This window comes from Amphiura filiformis, chromosome 14, assembly GCF_039555335.1.
Source record: "Amphiura filiformis chromosome 14, Afil_fr2py, whole genome shotgun sequence".
NCBI classification, from domain to species: Eukaryota; Metazoa; Echinodermata; class Ophiuroidea; order Amphilepidida; family Amphiuridae; genus Amphiura; species Amphiura filiformis.
In genome coordinates this window covers 34,704,179-34,722,677 of record NC_092641.1, presented here as the reverse complement: position 1 = coordinate 34,722,677, position 18,499 = coordinate 34,704,179, and the positions used below count along the sequence as shown (strand labels likewise).

The 18,499-nt window shown below is 36.1% G+C and overlaps 1 protein-coding gene across 1 annotated transcript in view; it reads right to left on the bottom strand.

The window, feature by feature from the left end:
- Window positions 1-1,912: 1,912 nt before the first annotated feature.
- The window catches only part of LOC140170015 (uncharacterized), a 37,757-nt gene continuing 21,170 nt past the window's right edge, over window positions 1,913-18,499 (bottom strand). The window contains exons 10-21 of the mRNA XM_072193326.1: window positions 15,342-15,458; window positions 13,423-13,536; window positions 12,634-12,750; window positions 11,008-11,234; window positions 10,429-10,633; window positions 9,576-9,737; window positions 8,085-8,275; window positions 7,112-7,234; window positions 6,599-6,710; window positions 6,083-6,178; window positions 5,831-5,930; window positions 1,913-5,111 (exon numbers count right to left, since the gene is read on the bottom strand). Coding sequence (XP_072049427.1) covers window positions 6,141-6,178; window positions 6,599-6,710; window positions 7,112-7,234; window positions 8,085-8,275; window positions 9,576-9,737; window positions 10,429-10,633; window positions 11,008-11,234; window positions 12,634-12,750; window positions 13,423-13,536; window positions 15,342-15,458 — 1,406 coding nt within the window. The 3' untranslated portion in view covers window positions 1,913-5,111; window positions 5,831-5,930; window positions 6,083-6,140. The remainder of the gene's footprint in view (window positions 5,112-5,830; window positions 5,931-6,082; window positions 6,179-6,598; window positions 6,711-7,111; window positions 7,235-8,084; window positions 8,276-9,575; window positions 9,738-10,428; window positions 10,634-11,007; window positions 11,235-12,633; window positions 12,751-13,422; window positions 13,537-15,341; window positions 15,459-18,499) is intronic.

Here is an 18,499-nt window from a genome sequence, read left to right as displayed (position 1 = left end):
CTATTGTTCTCACTTGGAAAACAAAGGCCTCACACAGTATTGTTACTCTGCGTTCATCCACTGTTTGCTTTGTAATGGTGCATCCAACTGATTATAATACCTAGCATCACAACACATTGCAATATCGCACAGGGAAATCAGAAACATGGGATAGTGGACTTAACACGGTTTGGAAATAAAGCTCTTCATTTGTAGCAGTAGAGAAGAGCTGATTGATCTTTTGAAGCCCATCAAAGAGGCCAGTAAAGAAAAATGCCTTCTCCTGAACTCAAAGAAGATAAACATATTATGGTTTCAGAGAGGTAGCGAAAATTGAAGTGGGTAAATGGACAGCAGACTGAGGAATTAAATAAAACAATTTGAATGCTTGGGTAAAATGATTAACATCGGTCATAGCACAACTGAAAATAATTGATTGGATATTGCAAGGTCTATTGTGCAGGGCATGATAAGCATATGATTTCCATTGAGTCTTGGGCTACGACCAATAATGGCAATTGAGAAGAGAGTTGATGCTGTTGATATGTGGTGCTAAATGAAGCTTCTGCAATTGACATAGAAAGGCAAGAAAACAAATTCTTGGATCCTGGTAAGATAGGTATACGTTGAGAAATGTACGAGGGTCATTCAAAAAGTTTTACCTCCATCATCACATCTCTGTTATCTTACATGTCAGTATATTGAAATTACCCATGATTATACTCGTAAATCTCTGCTACTAAATCAAAATCAAAATTATTTGATTAAAATGTGATTTTTGGTTGTTTAGATATGTTGCTTAGTGCGAATACAGATTTGGTACGTCGGAAGCGGTTAAAAACTGAAGCCAAACGTTTAGTAAGTATCATATTGTACTTTGGATAATCTCTATAAAATATTTTTAAGATGCGGTGGTCCAACTGCTTACTCAAGATAAATATTTTGTTCCTATTTAAGGCTATTCTGGACATATATTGGCTTTGGTGTGCAAAAGACACGATTCCCAGTATTAAACTGTACTACCTGCAAGTATTAGATATTGATTATATTATTTGAACAAAAATAAAGCAATTTAATCATTTTCAGAAAGAAATCTGACATGATTTCTATAAAGACAACCTTTTAAAGTCAAAATTAGCCTTTCTTTTCAAACCTTTTCCGACGTACCAAATCTATAAGAGCTGGTCATAGTGAGTTACAGTTTTCTGGTTCTGAACCCTCGAATTTAGTTAATCTCGTACGCTATAGTATGTTGTGTGACATGACTCTTTACCCTGACTGCTCATATCCATAAATACCACATTTGAGCCCTGTTTATCAGAGACAGTGTAGCTCGGTGGTTATACATGTAAGAACTTTCGCCAAGCAAGCGAAAGGTCTGGGGTTCAGGTTTATCTGCCTATACAAGGCATGTTATGTTTCCATTGTAATTTCATGTAGAATTGTGCTAGTGTGCGATGCGACTTAAGCATCATTAATTTGATCTCATGCGCTAGTTTGTAATGATTGAATGCTTCTATATTATGTTCCAGTGTATCTTCCCTTAATGACGTGAAGCTTGTTTTTTTGCCCGGTGCAGTTGGCGCCACATCGAATGAGATGGCGTACTCTTGTGAAGACCACATCAGCACATCAGCGCTCCATAGCGCCACCTGCTATTACCAATACCTTCGCGCTGAATTCAAATCAATACCTGCAACTTTTGAATTCGTGTTTTTTTTTCGTTAAAGACACCGAGTTATTAATATTGAACGATATTGGATGTATGCATGAAAATGCGCGTAAATAAACCACTCTTCTTCTATGATACAATATTGTGAATACGGTTATAGTTCTAAAGCTATAGGGCGTATTTATTTTTTATAACAGCTGCGATATTTTATGTGCAATCTGTAGAACAACAAATGTTAGTTGCTTTGGTGGTAATAATATGTCGACATATTTGGTATACTACAATAAATAACACAAACCAAAATTTAATATGGAATTTTGAGCATTTATTTCTTTATCTCCTTTGAATGTAGAAAATGAATGTAGAGTATACCGGGGATATTAATACCAAGGGTGTGGAGCATGAGAACCGGTTAAAATCGGCCCCAGACTCATTGCATGGAAATATGGTTATCCGGACACGACGAGACTTATAATTAAGAGAAATATAAATAAACCTATAATTTAAAAAAAAAATTTACATCTATTTATTTTCAATTTGAAATCAAAATGCTAGATATTGCTAACAAGTTGAGCAATTTATTTCTATTTGATTGAACGTCTTAAACATGCGATTCTGGGCAATTATTATAACGTAACGTGTTACTGAAGTAGTAAATAAACGGATGTTACCCGTCCTCTTACCCTTTCTTAAACATGTGATTTGCCTGTTAATTCTTAACGTGAGTTTTTATTGGAGAATTGTATAACACGAGCCTTATACATGTAGTTGTTGATATACTATTTGGTACATTTTACATGAACAGTATAAAATTTGAACAATAGTTTTCTTAATTCATAATTATGTACAATAAAGTTATATACAAAGTCATTATTATTTTACTATTATATACACAAGACTATGACATATAACATTTAACATCAAAGATCTATTAAAAATGCCATAATTTTTTTTTGGTGAAAAACATGTTACTATTTTTCGACATTGTTCGAAATTTTACAAGACACACTTTAGGAAATGCTATTCTGTATTTCATGATGTTTAGATGAAATGTGGTCCTGTTAGGTCTAATAAACGCCCCACTATTGTTCCATAAATGCTGAAAATACCATAAATTTCGCGTATTTTTATACCATAAATTTCATGTGACTACTGATTTCATGATATCTATTTACGCGCCCATTGTTATCGATCGTGTTTGTAGAAACTCCTTATTGTTTGTGGGGCACCGCCAGACGGTTCGCGGTACTATAATATGAATGAAGACCGAATTAAAAAGATTAGTTTGTGTCTGACGTCAGGGCAAAAGCACGACGTGATGATTGGCTGCTGACTAGCTGGTAGTGTTTATTAGAGAGAATGTGTATGATTTATTAATATGTCTCAAAGAGTTGACATTGGTTAAGAGCGCCTAATTTTCCGATCAAAACCTCAATTACTTCCGCCAGTGAGAAAAAACATCTTAGAGTACTGGTTTACCTGGCATGGTCTTTAATAAAAACAGGTATTAAAAACTTACACTTTTATTATTATGGTACCAAGCAAACACAAAACGTTTCAATGCCGGTTTATATAAAGGGTAAAAACGTTTTGGTAACATTAAAAATTATATGTGAAAACCTGATTCCAAACATTCTAACATAACGTTTTGCGGAATGTTTTATAAAAATGTTTGCCAAAATATATCTTTGCAATAACATTTTGACAACATTTTCGACACATTGTCGCAGTGTTGTTTCTGTTTTAATGATCCTTATATAATCCGACATTTAAATATTATTAAAACGTTTTGTAAACCGAGTTTATAACATGCCTATAATGTTTTGAAATATTTGTGTGTTTGCTGGGACTGTATAATAAAGAAGCATGAACGGAAAACATTTATTTACAGAATAAAAGCTAATAAAAATATAGAGATAATTTGATGTCATTTAATCCCTTTGAAATACACCTTTGAAATAATAATTGGTTGATTAAATTATAGGTTACCAAAGTAATTCTACATGTATACCGATTTTTAATTGCTTATGGGCAAATCAATAGATGTAACACTATATATTGTATTAGTATCCGATCCTTTTAATATTTTTTCCCAGGTACGCACAAATTTGACACTTCGGCTTTAAGCATATTACCAACCAAACTGGCTCTTGTTGTGAAGACAATATTTGAATTCCGTGCGAATATTATTTTGTTAAATTCCTGAAATTGTTTAAAGCCTAAACCTCCCAGTGGAGTACCCATGGCTATTAGGTATAGGTCTAGACCTTTTCCTTCTTTCCATCATGATCGTGTGTAACTTATGCTCTACAGGGTGTCCCTGAAAGAAATGTATCATCGGAAACTTAATTGTTTGGGTATTTCAACACGTCAACTAAACATACCTAACTATCTGGTGAAGTTGAGGAATAAATCAGCCATTACATACTTTTTGAATTTTGACAATTGACCACACCATTCTTGAAATAACATAAGAATTTTATGAAACTCTCTCATTTCCAAACCTTTCCACGGATTCAAATATCAATCGATGATCTGTATTCGGAGTGCTAATCACTGCGCATCGTCAGCGCATGAGGCGTCTATTGACTCCGTGGAACAAAACGTATTGAAAATGAGGTAGTTTCGCAAACTCCTTTTCTTTCAAACACGGAGCGGTCAATTGTCAAAGTTCAAAAAGTATGTGATAGTTAATATTTTTCTCAACCACATCGGTTATCTAGTTATGTTTATTTTATACGTTAAAATACCAAAAATAAAAAATCAGTTCTCGACGATACAGTTCTTTCAGGGACCATCTGTGCGTCACATTGGCAGATGTAGAACCAATGTAGAACATCTGTACGAGATTGCTGTTTATGTAAAGTTTAATTTCTTAAACTCGAGCTGAAACGGACGCCGACAGTATGGCATTGCGTGAGCCGTCGTTGGTTTTCATCTTCGATTCTATAAAACGTCTCCGAAAGGCATTAGTAATATCAGCGCCATTATTCGTGATTCCTTTTTTCAGATGAAAGCACCAGCTGAAATGTCTGTATTCTATCAAATTAATATAATGAACAGAATTCTGTTTTGCCCTTTGCGACACTCGAAAGGCGGTGATACAGCGGTAATACCCCTAGATATATGAATAGTTCATGATGGGAAGTCGAAAAAGGTCTACAGTGCCTACACCGTCCCCGGTGGTTCCATTAAGTATGTACAACCCATACAACATGTATCTCCCTGGGACAAGCTCATACTATCCAGGTGGCTCATTTAGCTACTATACTATAATGTATCCCAAATGGCTCCATTAGGCATACAGCCTATACTCTCCCGATGGCTTCATTAAGTATACGGCCTACACTGTCCCGTTGGCTGCATGCTCATCATTCTCAACGGAGCTATCACTGTTCGCTGCGTTCGGATCCAAATATACATAACTCGAAGCATTGAAGTCGGTCATTGTTAAGTAACCCTGTGAAAATGGAACGTAAATAATGACACTCTATTAATTTAAAGGTTTCAAAAGAAATGGACGGGCAGAAATGAAAAAGGAAAAGGTAAGAAAGAGAGACGAAAGTAAAGATGATTATAGACGATATAAGAAAGAAAGGAAAAAAGAAGGAAAAGTATTCAGAATTTTAAAAATCGTAGCATACGCTGACCAAAATCTCCGGCCTTGTAGTCGGGTCACCTCAACTCTCGAGTCCAGTCCGAGTCATTGGGAAACTCGAGTCTCAAGTGAAGTCACTCGAGTGAAGTCTTTGTGGTGAAAGTCGAGACGAGTCGAGTTAAGTTTTTTAAACAATCAAGTTGACTCGAATGGAAGCATCTTTTGATACATACAATTTTATAAATAAATTTCTTTGTAAAACGATCACATTGTCATCACAGTAATCCAGTAATAAGTAGAGTCAAACAAGAAATACAAAAGTATTCAAAATGTTAGCATTGGAGGAGGAGATGTAAGCATATTCGCATCATGCTTTGGGTGAATTGGATAAAAACAGCCGCAGAAATGTAAATATTGTAAAATAAAATGCACCTAGTAATTAAAGTCTTGAGTCGAGGGCGAGTAGAGTGTCAAGACTTCCAAAATCTCCAAGCGAAATTGACTACAGAATATGCTATAATAATAACGGCCAACTAAATCCCGTATGTCATTAACCACATATTTCTTATATTGTTACTCACATTTGCATCTTCAAGCATCTGATCAAACTTTCGGTAGATTTGACCGAAACTCGGTCTCTTCTCAGGTCGCTCTTGCCAACACTCTTGCATCAATGAGAATCTATGGACAAACATACCAAATTATAATATTCTGCCATCACAAAACGTACAAATGTTTCATGAATGTCTACAGATTTAAAAGCATACCGGTTTTTTCAAGAGTTGACTCGTTTTTCAAAAACAAAACAAAACACAGAATTGTGAATAACTTACATGTCCTGACTACAATGCTCGGGCTTAGGAAGCCGGTACCCTTTCTGTAATTCATCGATCACTTTTTTGAAGACATACCCGGGTAGGGGTGAGAACCTGCAAAAGTACAAGTTTATTTGAAATGTTGGTTGCGTAAGGGAACAAACAAACAGTTCGATCCTATAAGGCTAGGACGTCATTGAACTTTTGGTTTGTTTCCCAATGAAGAAAACATCAACACATTGTATTAAATGGAGAATTTCAGACTTCGGGTTCTTAACATCTATAAAACAGCTGTATGGGGTATTGGAATGTCTTGCTATTCCAGATATTCTGGTATTTTAGCTTAATCACCTTTTTCAAACAGCAAGAAAAGGTGTTGAAATTGGATTGAAATTGTGAACTCAGATTCGTCCTCGTACCTTTTACATAATTATGATTAATGTTGTAACTCATACACATCCTACCTAACCCCGGGACCTAACATTGCAGTTATTCCATTCCATACCCTTGTAAGATATTAGTCCCATTTCTTACCTACTGTTACCAATTCCCACATTGTTACACCAAATGACCATACGTCACTTTTACTCGTGTAACTATTCTCTAAAAGAGATTCTATCGCCATCCAGCGAACTGGAACTCGTCCTAGAAAGCAATAAAACAATTAAAAATCGTTATTGCGGAATTTTAAAAGCTTATAAAACAATAAATTTCCACGTCCAATTAGATGCATGCAACTGCCCAACCTAGTCATCTTAAATATCAGGTGTTTTAAAGAGACAGACATGTCGGTAATTTCTTGTTTTGACACAATTTTTTACCTGTTTAGGTTGCTTATCAGAAACTGTTAATTAAGTATTTTCCTACAGTCATCCCTGTAAAGCCCACTTATCGCGACAGTGTTTAAAAAACAGCCATCTTCTAACATTGTATTAAACATGATTTTGTAATTTGCAGATGAAGCTGCACCACGACCGGTGAGTTTTAATGATTCCCGTTGGGAGCAACATAAGTATGAAGGAATAAGCAAGCAAACAAATGACTTACACGAGATTGCATTTCATAGGAGTTCTGTTCTGATATATCCCGAGCTAAACCAAAATCACTCAATTTGCAAACAAGACCATCACCCAAGAGAACATTCCGGGTTGCCAGGTCACGGTGTATGCACTGAGAAAATTAAACAAAACCATTGATGTGAAAAACGGTTAGTTGTTTCCTTTATACGTAAAAGATAGTTGACTTGATGTGTTTATGTAGCAAATGGCAGTGCCATTAACATCTAAACAAACATGTGCTAATCAAAATGCAGCATGTTCTTTTGAAGTGATTTTTTCCTCCCAATAGTAACATTATAGTATTATAAATGTAAACAATCTAAAGTAAAGCTGCATTACGTTACAAAGCCCTTGATAGTTTATCTTATTTGACCAACGTTTTAGCTGAACATGAGGTATAAGAATTCAATAGTCCACACCATAACTAATACACAAATTGCTTGTATGACCTGTCATTACCAGCTGTCAACATTTGACAACTAATTGCGAGGGTCACTTACTGGAAAGCTGGACTGAACAAAGGTGATCTGATGTAACCGACTACCACGTGGGTCATATAATGCCATTATTCAACTAACTTCCATCAAAAATAATACTGTATAACAAAAATGTGAAGAAAACGTCATGAAAACGTTCTGATATGTGTAATTTAATGCTCGGAATATTTTTTGCACGACGGCTAAAGGACTGGTGACCATTTTTGGTAGACCATTTTGAGAATCAACCATCCTCTTACATGCAAATGGTAAAGTAATTTTGACTTTGGTCGCAAGTGGTCTTTCTTTCAATGAAAATGATCACCTTCCAACCAAAGTTGAGCCTAATTGCTGCGTTTTATGGGAAGTCTTGCAATATTGCTCAATCAGTCTGCTTGTCAGGAGGCAGTGAACCTTGTCGTGTTTGAGGAGGCAGAACATCCCTCAACCGATATCAGAACTTTTTAACGTGTATAATAAACTAACCTGTTTAGAAGACAAGTATTTCATGCCATTTGCAATCTGACTGCCAAACTCCAGTATTTCATTGGGCGTCAAAAATTCCCGTCGTTGGCCTTCTATGTTATTGTAGGGACTCTCTGGAGCATTGCGTATTGCACGTAAATGCGACTGTAAGTTTCCATGGGGTGCATATTCCATGATGAGATAATATGGTTCTGTATTTAAAGCATTGGAAATACAAAGGGTTTTAATTATTACATATCAAATACTAAAAAATATGAATTTTGACAAATAAAAGTACCATTTCAACCGCCAAAAAAAGTTGACATACCTGACGAAATTGCCAATCAGGCAAAATATTCGAGCATGATGCAGTCATGTCTACAGTAGAATTCACCACGACCTTTGCAGGACTTAAACCCCATTAAAAGCTATTAAATCAAGATAAAACTCATTGAAAACAGCTCAACTGATTAAATCAGATCTTCTCTGGTTGTACACATGTTTCTGTTTTACCTGTGCGGTATCGCAATGGGCTGGTATTATAGTTTCAGTTGGGTAACCGATTATAAAGGAAACGCAAGGTAACAATGGTATGTGGGCCTTTGTTCACGAAATGAGACAATAGTCTGCTTATTGTTAACCAGCATTCTTGAAAATGAGCAACATAATGATTGTTGACTTCACACGGTTTGGAAATAATTTCTTGACATTTTTTGGTGTTATCTGTCGTTTACATATCCTTCCTAAAACACAAAAGTGCGAATACTTACAAACACCTAAATAAGCTAAAAATTTAGGACACGTTACAAAACTATATTTTCTAGAATTTCAGAGAATACTGTAAATGTAGCTTGTACCGTTTTTTGTGGCATCCTTCAGAAGTGAGCGGTCCGTTACCAATATTTTCGGTCAAATCTCCATTCAATTAACACGGGGAGTTGGCTAGCTATGCCTTGCCCTCACTCATATTTTACCAAAGTGCAAATATTTCTGAACATCTAACCTAGCTGTAATTTTAGGTCATGTTAGAAATATATTTGCTAGAAGTTTGGAGAATACTTTAAATATTGGCCGGTTATTTTTCACACAGTGATGTTAACTAGGCAAATGCCTATACTTCTAACATACACTATTTGTAAAGGTCGCGCGTCAATGGTGAGAGCACTGTGTATTGTGTATAGGAAAACGGACAGTAACTGCAGTATGGGCGTTCCGCTTATTCCCCAAACAACTTGGCGCATATGCATTTATAAACAGGCATGGGAAGTGGAAACTTGCACAAATTGTTTGATGTCGTTGTGCGTAATTGCGAAGTTTACTTCCTGCAATTATCCATGCACTTTAATTTCGCAATAAATATAAACTGATATGGGAAATAGTAACCAGATTATGATGATCAATATGAATTACTGACTGCACTCAATACCAAATGTAATTTCGATTCATTATCAATTGTAAAGCTATCTATAGTTACCCAATGTGCAAATCAGAATGTCTGTATCATGATATTACCTTCATCAGTACAACATCCTAGCATAACAATAATGTTAGGATGAGGCTCCAGCATTCGATACACTTTTAACTCCTTCATGAAGTCGCTACGATCTGACTCAGTTGCCGTGTCCTTTAACATTTTGACTGCTACAATTGTGTTCACTCGTCTCTTCACCACACCTGAAGGAAAATAATGATTATCAATCGATCAATTAATGATTAGAAAATATGTATTGTTCGTCATGTAATCATGTTCAACAGTCTCTCCAAGATTCTACGATATATGTGATCCAATCAAGCAAAATCAGTTGGAACTCGGAAATATTACATTTTCAGTTTCTTATAGGAGAGTCAATAACATTTACAAGGCCGAATTTTGCCGAAAGCCTCATCGAAATTGAACAACCAGTTCCAAAGATATGGGCAATTAAATAGTGTCCAAAACAACAGGAAACAAAAGGAAATATTTCCTTTGTTTGGCTATATCTCAAAATATTTCCGAGTTCCGACTGATTTTGCTTGATCGCATCACATATGGTAACACACACTCCAATGGTAATGAAAGTCAAAATGAAATCAAAGTTAATCAGTCTCCATTTGTTAACTCGTTTCATAATGGATCATTAAATACCAGCAAACGATTTTACTTGATCATTCATGATCTCTTCCATTCTTTGTATTATTATCATTCATCAAGGTAGTAATAATTATGAATTTTTCAAACTATAATCTGATCTACTTTTGGGCTGACGATGCATCCAGGACAGGATGTGAAAATGTAATGTGCCACTCTCAATAAGGCAGTTCTGTTCCGTGCTTTTTTCAATATTTTTTTGCGATAAAATATTTATTCGTTTTATTTATTTTTTACCCATTGCATCTGCACGAACAACATTAGCAAAGGCCCCGCTGCCAAGATGCTCATGTAGTTTGAGTTTCTGTCGGGGGAATTCGTCACCAATCTTCCTCTCAGCTTTATCATAAACGGTGCCGTGTCTTTGATGTCCTCTCTGTCCTTTTTGTCCTGTCTGTCTTTGTTCTTTTTGCCCTGTCGGCTGTTTCTGCCTTTTTAGATCCTTTAAAATACCAATTTACAAAGTTAACCACTTTTACACTTTATTATGCTTAATGATGTAGTAACAAACAAACAAACAAACAAACAAATGGTAGGTCTAAATTGTTTTTTTTGTGAAACACATAACCTTATAGCTAAGTAAAATTTTGCATCTTGCTGGTTTATCATTCCGAAAGTTTAAATATATCTTCACAACCGTTTCCAAAAGTTTAACACCTGTACTCAGGTACCATTCTCATTCTGGAGGTATGTTGTATTTATTTGACATGATAGATAGGACAGATGATAAGTCCGACAGTGTTATGGATTACGGGAATACGGCAAATTTGTAATAGATGTCAATTATTCATAACTGATCTAAAACAGTCATCTTACCGGTGTATTATTTCCATGATCGTTTCTATAGACTACCCTCTGTGCATAAGTGTTGTCCCTGGTTTCTCTAGCTGCCCTCGGTTGCTCTTTATTCCTGTTGCTGCGTCTTTTCAGAAAAACCACCAAAACAACGATAATGATGACCACAACAAAGACGGCTACGATTGCAGCGATAATTATTGTGGCTGTAGTACTCAGGCCACCTGATTGACCACCTCTGCCTCCATCTGTATAACAAGTTAGAAATAAGTTTTACATTATGTTACAAGTGGTATGTCATTGCCCTTTTCAAGCAACTCGATGGTAATAACTCAGTTAGTCAATGTATGGTACATTGACTGTCAACATTTTACAACCACATGTCTCAGGTGAAGGTCACGTCCTTTTAACTTATATGTGATGCGATCAAGCAAAATCAGTCGGAACTCGGAAATATTAAATTTTCAGTTTCTTATAGGATAGTAAAAAGCATTTGCAAAGCTGAATTTTGCAGAAAACCCCATTAAATTTGAACAACCAGTTCCAAAGATATAAGAGCAATTCAAGAGTTTCCAAAACAAAAGGAAATATTGCCTTTGTTTGACTGTATCTCAAAATCAATATTTCCGATTTGGCTTGATCGCATCACATATGTAACTCGTTGACCCATCGGAGTTATGCACTGATCTGTTGCTATATGACAACCTATTGTGTGGTCACTGTAGTGACATATAGAAAGCCTCAGGGAAGCTTAATTTGTGAAGTGAAAATGAACACTTTGATGAAGGCTGATATAACGTAATGATATGTCCTGATAGTATGACTATGAATAAACCATACTTGAAGACACCATTAACCCTAACTCCCTTTCTGTCCCTTTGCCTATAAGGAAGGAAAGAAGGATGAAAGAAGGGAGATTTAGTTTTAATTAATGCCCCGATAAAGAGAAAGTTTGGCTTAATAATTAATGTTGTGGGTTTATACATAAAGCGTAACCAGGGAGTGACAGGGGACAGATTGCCTCCTCGGTAAATACTTTCAGGGCAAATCGGGACCTTAATAATTGAAATTATCATCAACAAACACAAAAACGTTTGGTTTGAAGATACACTACAACAATGTTTTTAAAAATGTTTTCTAAATGTTATTGTAAAATATTTTTGCAAACAATTTTGCCAAGTAATCAAAAAATATTTTTTAATGTTATTAAAACGTTTTAACCCCTTTATGTATAACATTTTCTGGCAACCTTTTCTAACCTTTTGCAGATGATGTCGAAAACGTTTTGTGCTTGCTGGGTCCCTCGTCCAGCACCGGGTTTAACACGGGCCAGTAAAGGAAAGTGTGAAAATTTAGTGAAGCAGTAGTTTGAAATGAAAAATAGATTACATGGATGGGATGGATTGGGTGGGGTGGGGTGGTTGGGGCGTACCACGTGGTTCCCGATATAGTCCGGGACCCTATATTTTAGTCTGGCTCAGGGCTCTGCAAACACGCGAAGAGGGTAAATGAGGTATGATTCATAAAGCTATGAACATGATGAATGGTTGGAAAAAGTGTGGGTTGGCGATGAAACTGACGACCCCTTCAACATGTTCAGGAATCTTAAAGGAAAGTTAAAAGATAACGACACTGAGCTAAAATTACCTGTACATGTTGCACCCTCAAATTCTGTCTGAGTGCAATCACATAGTTGGATACCTCCTTCTATGTAACATATACCACCATTGCATGGGTTCGGGTTGCATGGATCGGAATCAGCAACTGAAATGTTAGATTGTTACTAAACATGCTTGTTAATTGAACCAATAAGCAATGCAAAAAATGCAGTGTTAAAAATGTATAAAAAACACAATAACTCAAATGACGTGAAGTGCCAATACTATGTTTTGTCATTTTGTGGGAAAATGAATTTGATTGCTAAATATTTTGTTAACCCTTAAATAATTATTATGTAAGACTATTTGCAGTAAGTTATTAACAAAATGTTATTGAATGTTATGAAAACGTTTTAAACCTTTTATATACCCTTTAAATAATCCGACATTTATATGTTTTTGGCAACCGTTTCTAACCTTTTGCGAATGATGTCAATAACGTTTTGTGTTTGTTTGGACATCCGTTATTTGGAGGCATTGTGAAAAATCTAAAGAGTTGCCTTTTTCCGAGAAATATGTTTCGAAGTCACAAGATATTCCTCGGTTCCACGGGCAAACTGTTTAGATTTTTCACAATGCCCTCCAAATAAGCAAAATGTATAAATTGTGGATTTCCACAATTCCCAAGCAAAGTAGTCCTTCAAGAATGACTCTCGGCGGAGGTTGAAACCTATATAGCGAGGCGAAGGCCGTTAGTTGTTAGGAATGATGGAATGATGTCAGTTCATATTTACGACAAACCATAGACCCTAAAATGGACAAATAAAGACCATAATACCTTCACATACGCTTCCTGTATATCCCGTTGCGCAGCTACATGTGAACTGATTACCATTTATAGAACATTGGCCGCCGTTTAAACATGGGCTAGGACTACACGGACCTTCAAGATCTAAAACAGGACAACAATAACATCAAGGTTATTTGGAACTTAACTTACAACATAATCTGTGGTTAAAACCATTGCAATTATGTCCTTTACCCAGCATACCTCAGCATCATTCAAAGGCTCATGACAAAACACTGAACATGTGTAATCATTGTAATAGCGTGTAATATAATGAATTATTATTAATTAAATATAAATCAGGTGTAAAAATTATATATAAATCAGGTGTAAATATAGTTTGCTTCTGTCTCCCTCTTCCAGAGAATTTTCTCGCCCTCCTCCCCTGTTCTGTTTAGATAAAAACATCCATCAACAAAAGAAGTCAGATGGATGAATTGGTGGAATGCTAAAGGTGTATTTGCCTCGTTAGAGTATAGGTATGTATGGGTATAAGTATCTATAAAACACATAGAGCACATAGCCATTAATTTTTGTCATGAATTGAGATTAAAAGAGGCACAAATGCTACACTATTTTAAAACTGGTGCGATGCCATAAATCAGGAATTTGCATATGATTAGAAACATGGCTTGGTTAAGTTATCCTCATATTACAAAATCGAGATTTTTGTTTGGTTATGACAAAAACTTGCCGGGATGAAAAGTGTTTTTTACAAAACTACCAGCAAACAGTAGGCCATGCGACGACAACTGTGAGAAGGTTCGTACGAGCCATTGTTAAACTGCACGTTTTGCACCGAATGCAGTTGAACGGCACGCTCAAAGTTGCGAGTATTTACTACGCTCAAAGTTGCGAGTATTTACTCGTTGATGTTGTCACGTCGATGGGCCGACTCTGGGTCACCATTTTAAAACCATTAATAAAGCTTTGAATCTTAATGCCACTATTTGGGACAACGTCTAATCGATAGATAAAGGTTGAAATTACTTATCTGACTAAATATTAGAATAATGCAGAAAAGGTTCTTTTTCAGATCCAATTATTCTGGTACTGTTTGGTCTTGATGACGTTTCCAAACTTATTGATGAGTTGATCGTAGATCTTGTCTAGTTTGTAAGCCCCTCGTCTTTGTTCATGGTGTTATGCTCCCTACTTGATCAACAGAGTGATCAAGATTCTGATAGGAATTGAAATATTTCTGAGTAAGTACCAGAATAATTGGATCTGAAAAAGAACCTTTTCTACTTTATTGATCCTGATAAATCTGTTTCAAGAGTAAAAATGAGAATGTATGAACCGTTAAGACAGAAAATATGCGAATTAAATCAAAACAAATGTGAAGGTTTGTTAAACGTGGAAATCATGGATTCTATTGACAAGAGTGGCCAATGTATGGACTTCAATTGTATTTTATTGATAAATTGTTCATGATGATTGGCTACACATGATACGACACATTTCGAATCCACGTTTACCACGGGAGAGATATTAAGCATACCCAAGAGTGCGACGGTCATTTCTGCAAAGGTCGCGTACGTTAATAATTTCACCTTTATCGGAAAACGCACATGATGGATCTCCGACTGTGAAACGCATCAAAAGATTGGCTGCTATTGGCCCATTACGGCGTTATAGCATTATGAATTAGAGCACATCCGTTATTTGGAGGCATTGTGAAAAATCTAAACAGTTTGCCTTTGGAACTGAGGAACATCTTCCGAAGTCCAAAGCAAAATGTAAAGATTTTTCACAATGCCCCATTGCCCAACATATCCGTCAAGAATGACTCTCGGGTGAGGTTAAAAACTTTATATCGAGGCCGAAGGCCGTTATTTGCTATGAACGGTGTCAGTACAGATTTACGACAAACCATAGATCCTGAAACGGAAAAATAAAGATCAAAATACCTTCACACACGGTTCCTGTATATCCCGTTGCGCAGCTACATGTGAACTGATTACCATTTATAGAACATTGACCACCATTTAAACATGGGCTAGGAGTACACGGACCTGCAATAATATCTGTAACAGGACAACAAAATTATCAATTATTTGGGACTCATCTTACAACATAATCTATGGTTAAAACCATTGCAATTCTCGCTATTCACAATAAGGGCGCCGCCAGCGATTTTGCGATGTAATCGTGATGTATCATGGGAAAAGGTCGACATCAAGTCCGCGCAATACGAATATTACCATGCTATTACATAGGAACACGTGACAATATTTTTTAGTTTGTCAAAATAAAGGTGTTACACGCGAATCGATACTCAATAATACTTAATAATGTGATTTGAAATGTGCACAATTAATTTTTTCTCTATCGATTTGCGTTTAATACCGTTGGCGGCGCCCTTATTGTGAATAGCGAGAATTATATCCTTTACCCATACCTTCAGCATAAGGGAGTGTTCATAAATACTTTGGTAGGGGGGGCTGGAAAATATGTAGGGGGGGCCATAAAATTTTAGGAGTTCTGATAGGGGGTGTTAAAAAAGTTTTGGGTGTATGAACAGGGGGGGTAAAATTTTTTGGTCACGTAGAGGGGGGTGTAAAAACTTTAGCAACATTAGTCCTGAAGCAAAAAATATGAAATAGCCTGAAATTTTTTCGCGCGCGCAAATGTTCCACTTTAACCAGAACAAAAGTGTCATTCCGGATAAGGGTATTTGATCAGGTCCTTTATGTATTTTGACAAGTCATTCAATAGTCAAAGATATATAAGTATGAAGTGTTAAAAATTGTCTTGTTGGCTATAACTTAATTTTGAGGTTTGTGTCAGTTCCTTCTTGGCTGCTCTTTAAATCACTAAAATGGTGCAATATCTTTGTTCTTCTTTAGTGTTGACAATTTTTACAATAATGTTTCATGCAGTATAGATTATTAATTTATTATCACTGATGCAACTAAATCATATGTTGCTTTAAAGGCAGAGGAAGCTTGGAGAACCGGGGTACTAGTTTCCACCCCCTAATTTTTCCATGGGGGACATCCCCCTAAAAATCCTAGTAGGAGAAAAAAAAAAACAATAATTGCCCTATGCAACTTTTTTTAGCACATCGAAAAGCACAGTGTTTTGGGCCCAAATAGGGTAAAATTTTGCGCTTCGCGATCACACAAACTGGCCCATCAAATAGCAAAACACACCATTTTGGCAGTAGCGTAGCCAGGGGCAAGGGGGGAAAGTGCACCCATGACAAAGATGAAAGAAAAAGTTCCCCTGACAAAAAATGAAAGATAAAATCTGGAGGGCAGAGGAGAAGGGGCAACAAGGAGCCCCTTTTCCACCCAAATTCACCCCGATCATGGGCCAAAATCCCGGGCCAAAATAGTGTAAACTACAAAACGTTTGCTCGCTGTATGTGCACATTGTCACAATAAAGGCATTTTCATCCCCATCATGGGCGAAAATAATGTAAAATACAAAAATTTTGCGCGCTACGCGCACACATCGTCCCAAAAAGCCTTTTTTGGAAGCTCAAATACATGTAATGCTCAAATACAGTCTCTCTAAAAAACAAAACCGGTATGTATTTGCAACTGCAATTTTTTGTCAACTGTGCCCCCGAAATTTTATTTTGCCCCCTCCCCAAGTTCCAGTAAAACCAGAGCAAAATATACTCGTCCCCCAAGTCCAATGCTATGCCACTGATTCCAATCATAAATGGATGTTTTTTTATAATACTGGGTTGCATAAAACATACTTCTGAGCTACTTTACAAAATGATATGGACGTACAATTTCATTGCACATCAATACAAATTTTAGTATCATTAATATATTTCCTCTGTCCTTTGATGTAGAATGGTACATTAAAATGAGGGGGGGGGGGGACAAAAAAGTTTTGAACCTAATATGAGGGGGGGTCAAAAAAGTTTTAGGTCCTTTAAGAGGGGGGGTCAAAAAGTTTTGGGTTCATGAAGAGGGGGGGTTAAAAAATATATTTTCCAGCCCCCCCACCAAAGTATTTATCAAATCAAATCAAATAAAATCAAATTTATTTATTTCCATATACATCATACATATCTAAAAAATTGTACATCAAAAACAAACAGCAAACAAAAAAGACAATATAGAGGAGTTGACCGGAAGGCCAATGAGGCCTGAATAAACCAACCCCTAAACAAAATTCGTTGCAAAATAATAAGAACAAAATCACATGAGACCTAACATGCAAGGCCAATAAGACAAGACAGACAGTGTCCAGAAAAAAATAAAAGAAAAAAAGTTATTCGTAAACTGAAATCATATTTCGTTTAAGCTGATTACGAATGTTTAACGGATTTGCAAGTCTTTGCTTTTTTATTTATACTGTTCCAAAAAGTGGGTCCAGTAGCTCGGATGGAATGATCAGAGAATGCTTTTTTATTATTTGTCAAGTTGAGATCATTTACATGTCTTGTCTGGTAGCCGTGTATGTCAGAGCGCTTTGTAAAATAACCATTAAATAAATCAGGCAAATCATTCATAGAATATCTATACATAAATACGCCCAGTTCGAGTGAGTACATATCTTTTACAGTTAGTATGTTATATTTTGCAAATAAGGGTCCTGAATGACTTCTGTAATGACTATTTGACACTGTTCTAATTCACCAATGACATGTGTAATCATTGTAAACATGGTAAAAGCGTGTAATGAATTATTAAATGTCCTTCGAACATAAATCAGGTGTAAAAATAGTCTTTTTTTTGCCTCCGTCTCCCTCCTCTAGAATTCTCTCGCCCTCTCTTGTCTGGAGGAAACATGCATCATTAACACAACAAAAATGTCAGGTGGATGAATTGGTTGAATGCTAAACATGCTTAAGGGGGTACTACACCCCTGGCCAATTTTGTGCCTATTTTTGCATTTTTCTCAAAAATTATAGCACATTGGTTACAGGTAAGATATGTATGTTATAGGGGCAAAGACTACAACTACTGCACTGAAAATTCAGCAACTCAAGGCAAGTAGTTATTGATTTATTGATCAAATATTGGGTTTCCCTCATTTTTGACTGTAACTCCACAACTGTTGTCTGTGCTGAAATAAAATTTCCAGTGCAGTAGTTGTAGTC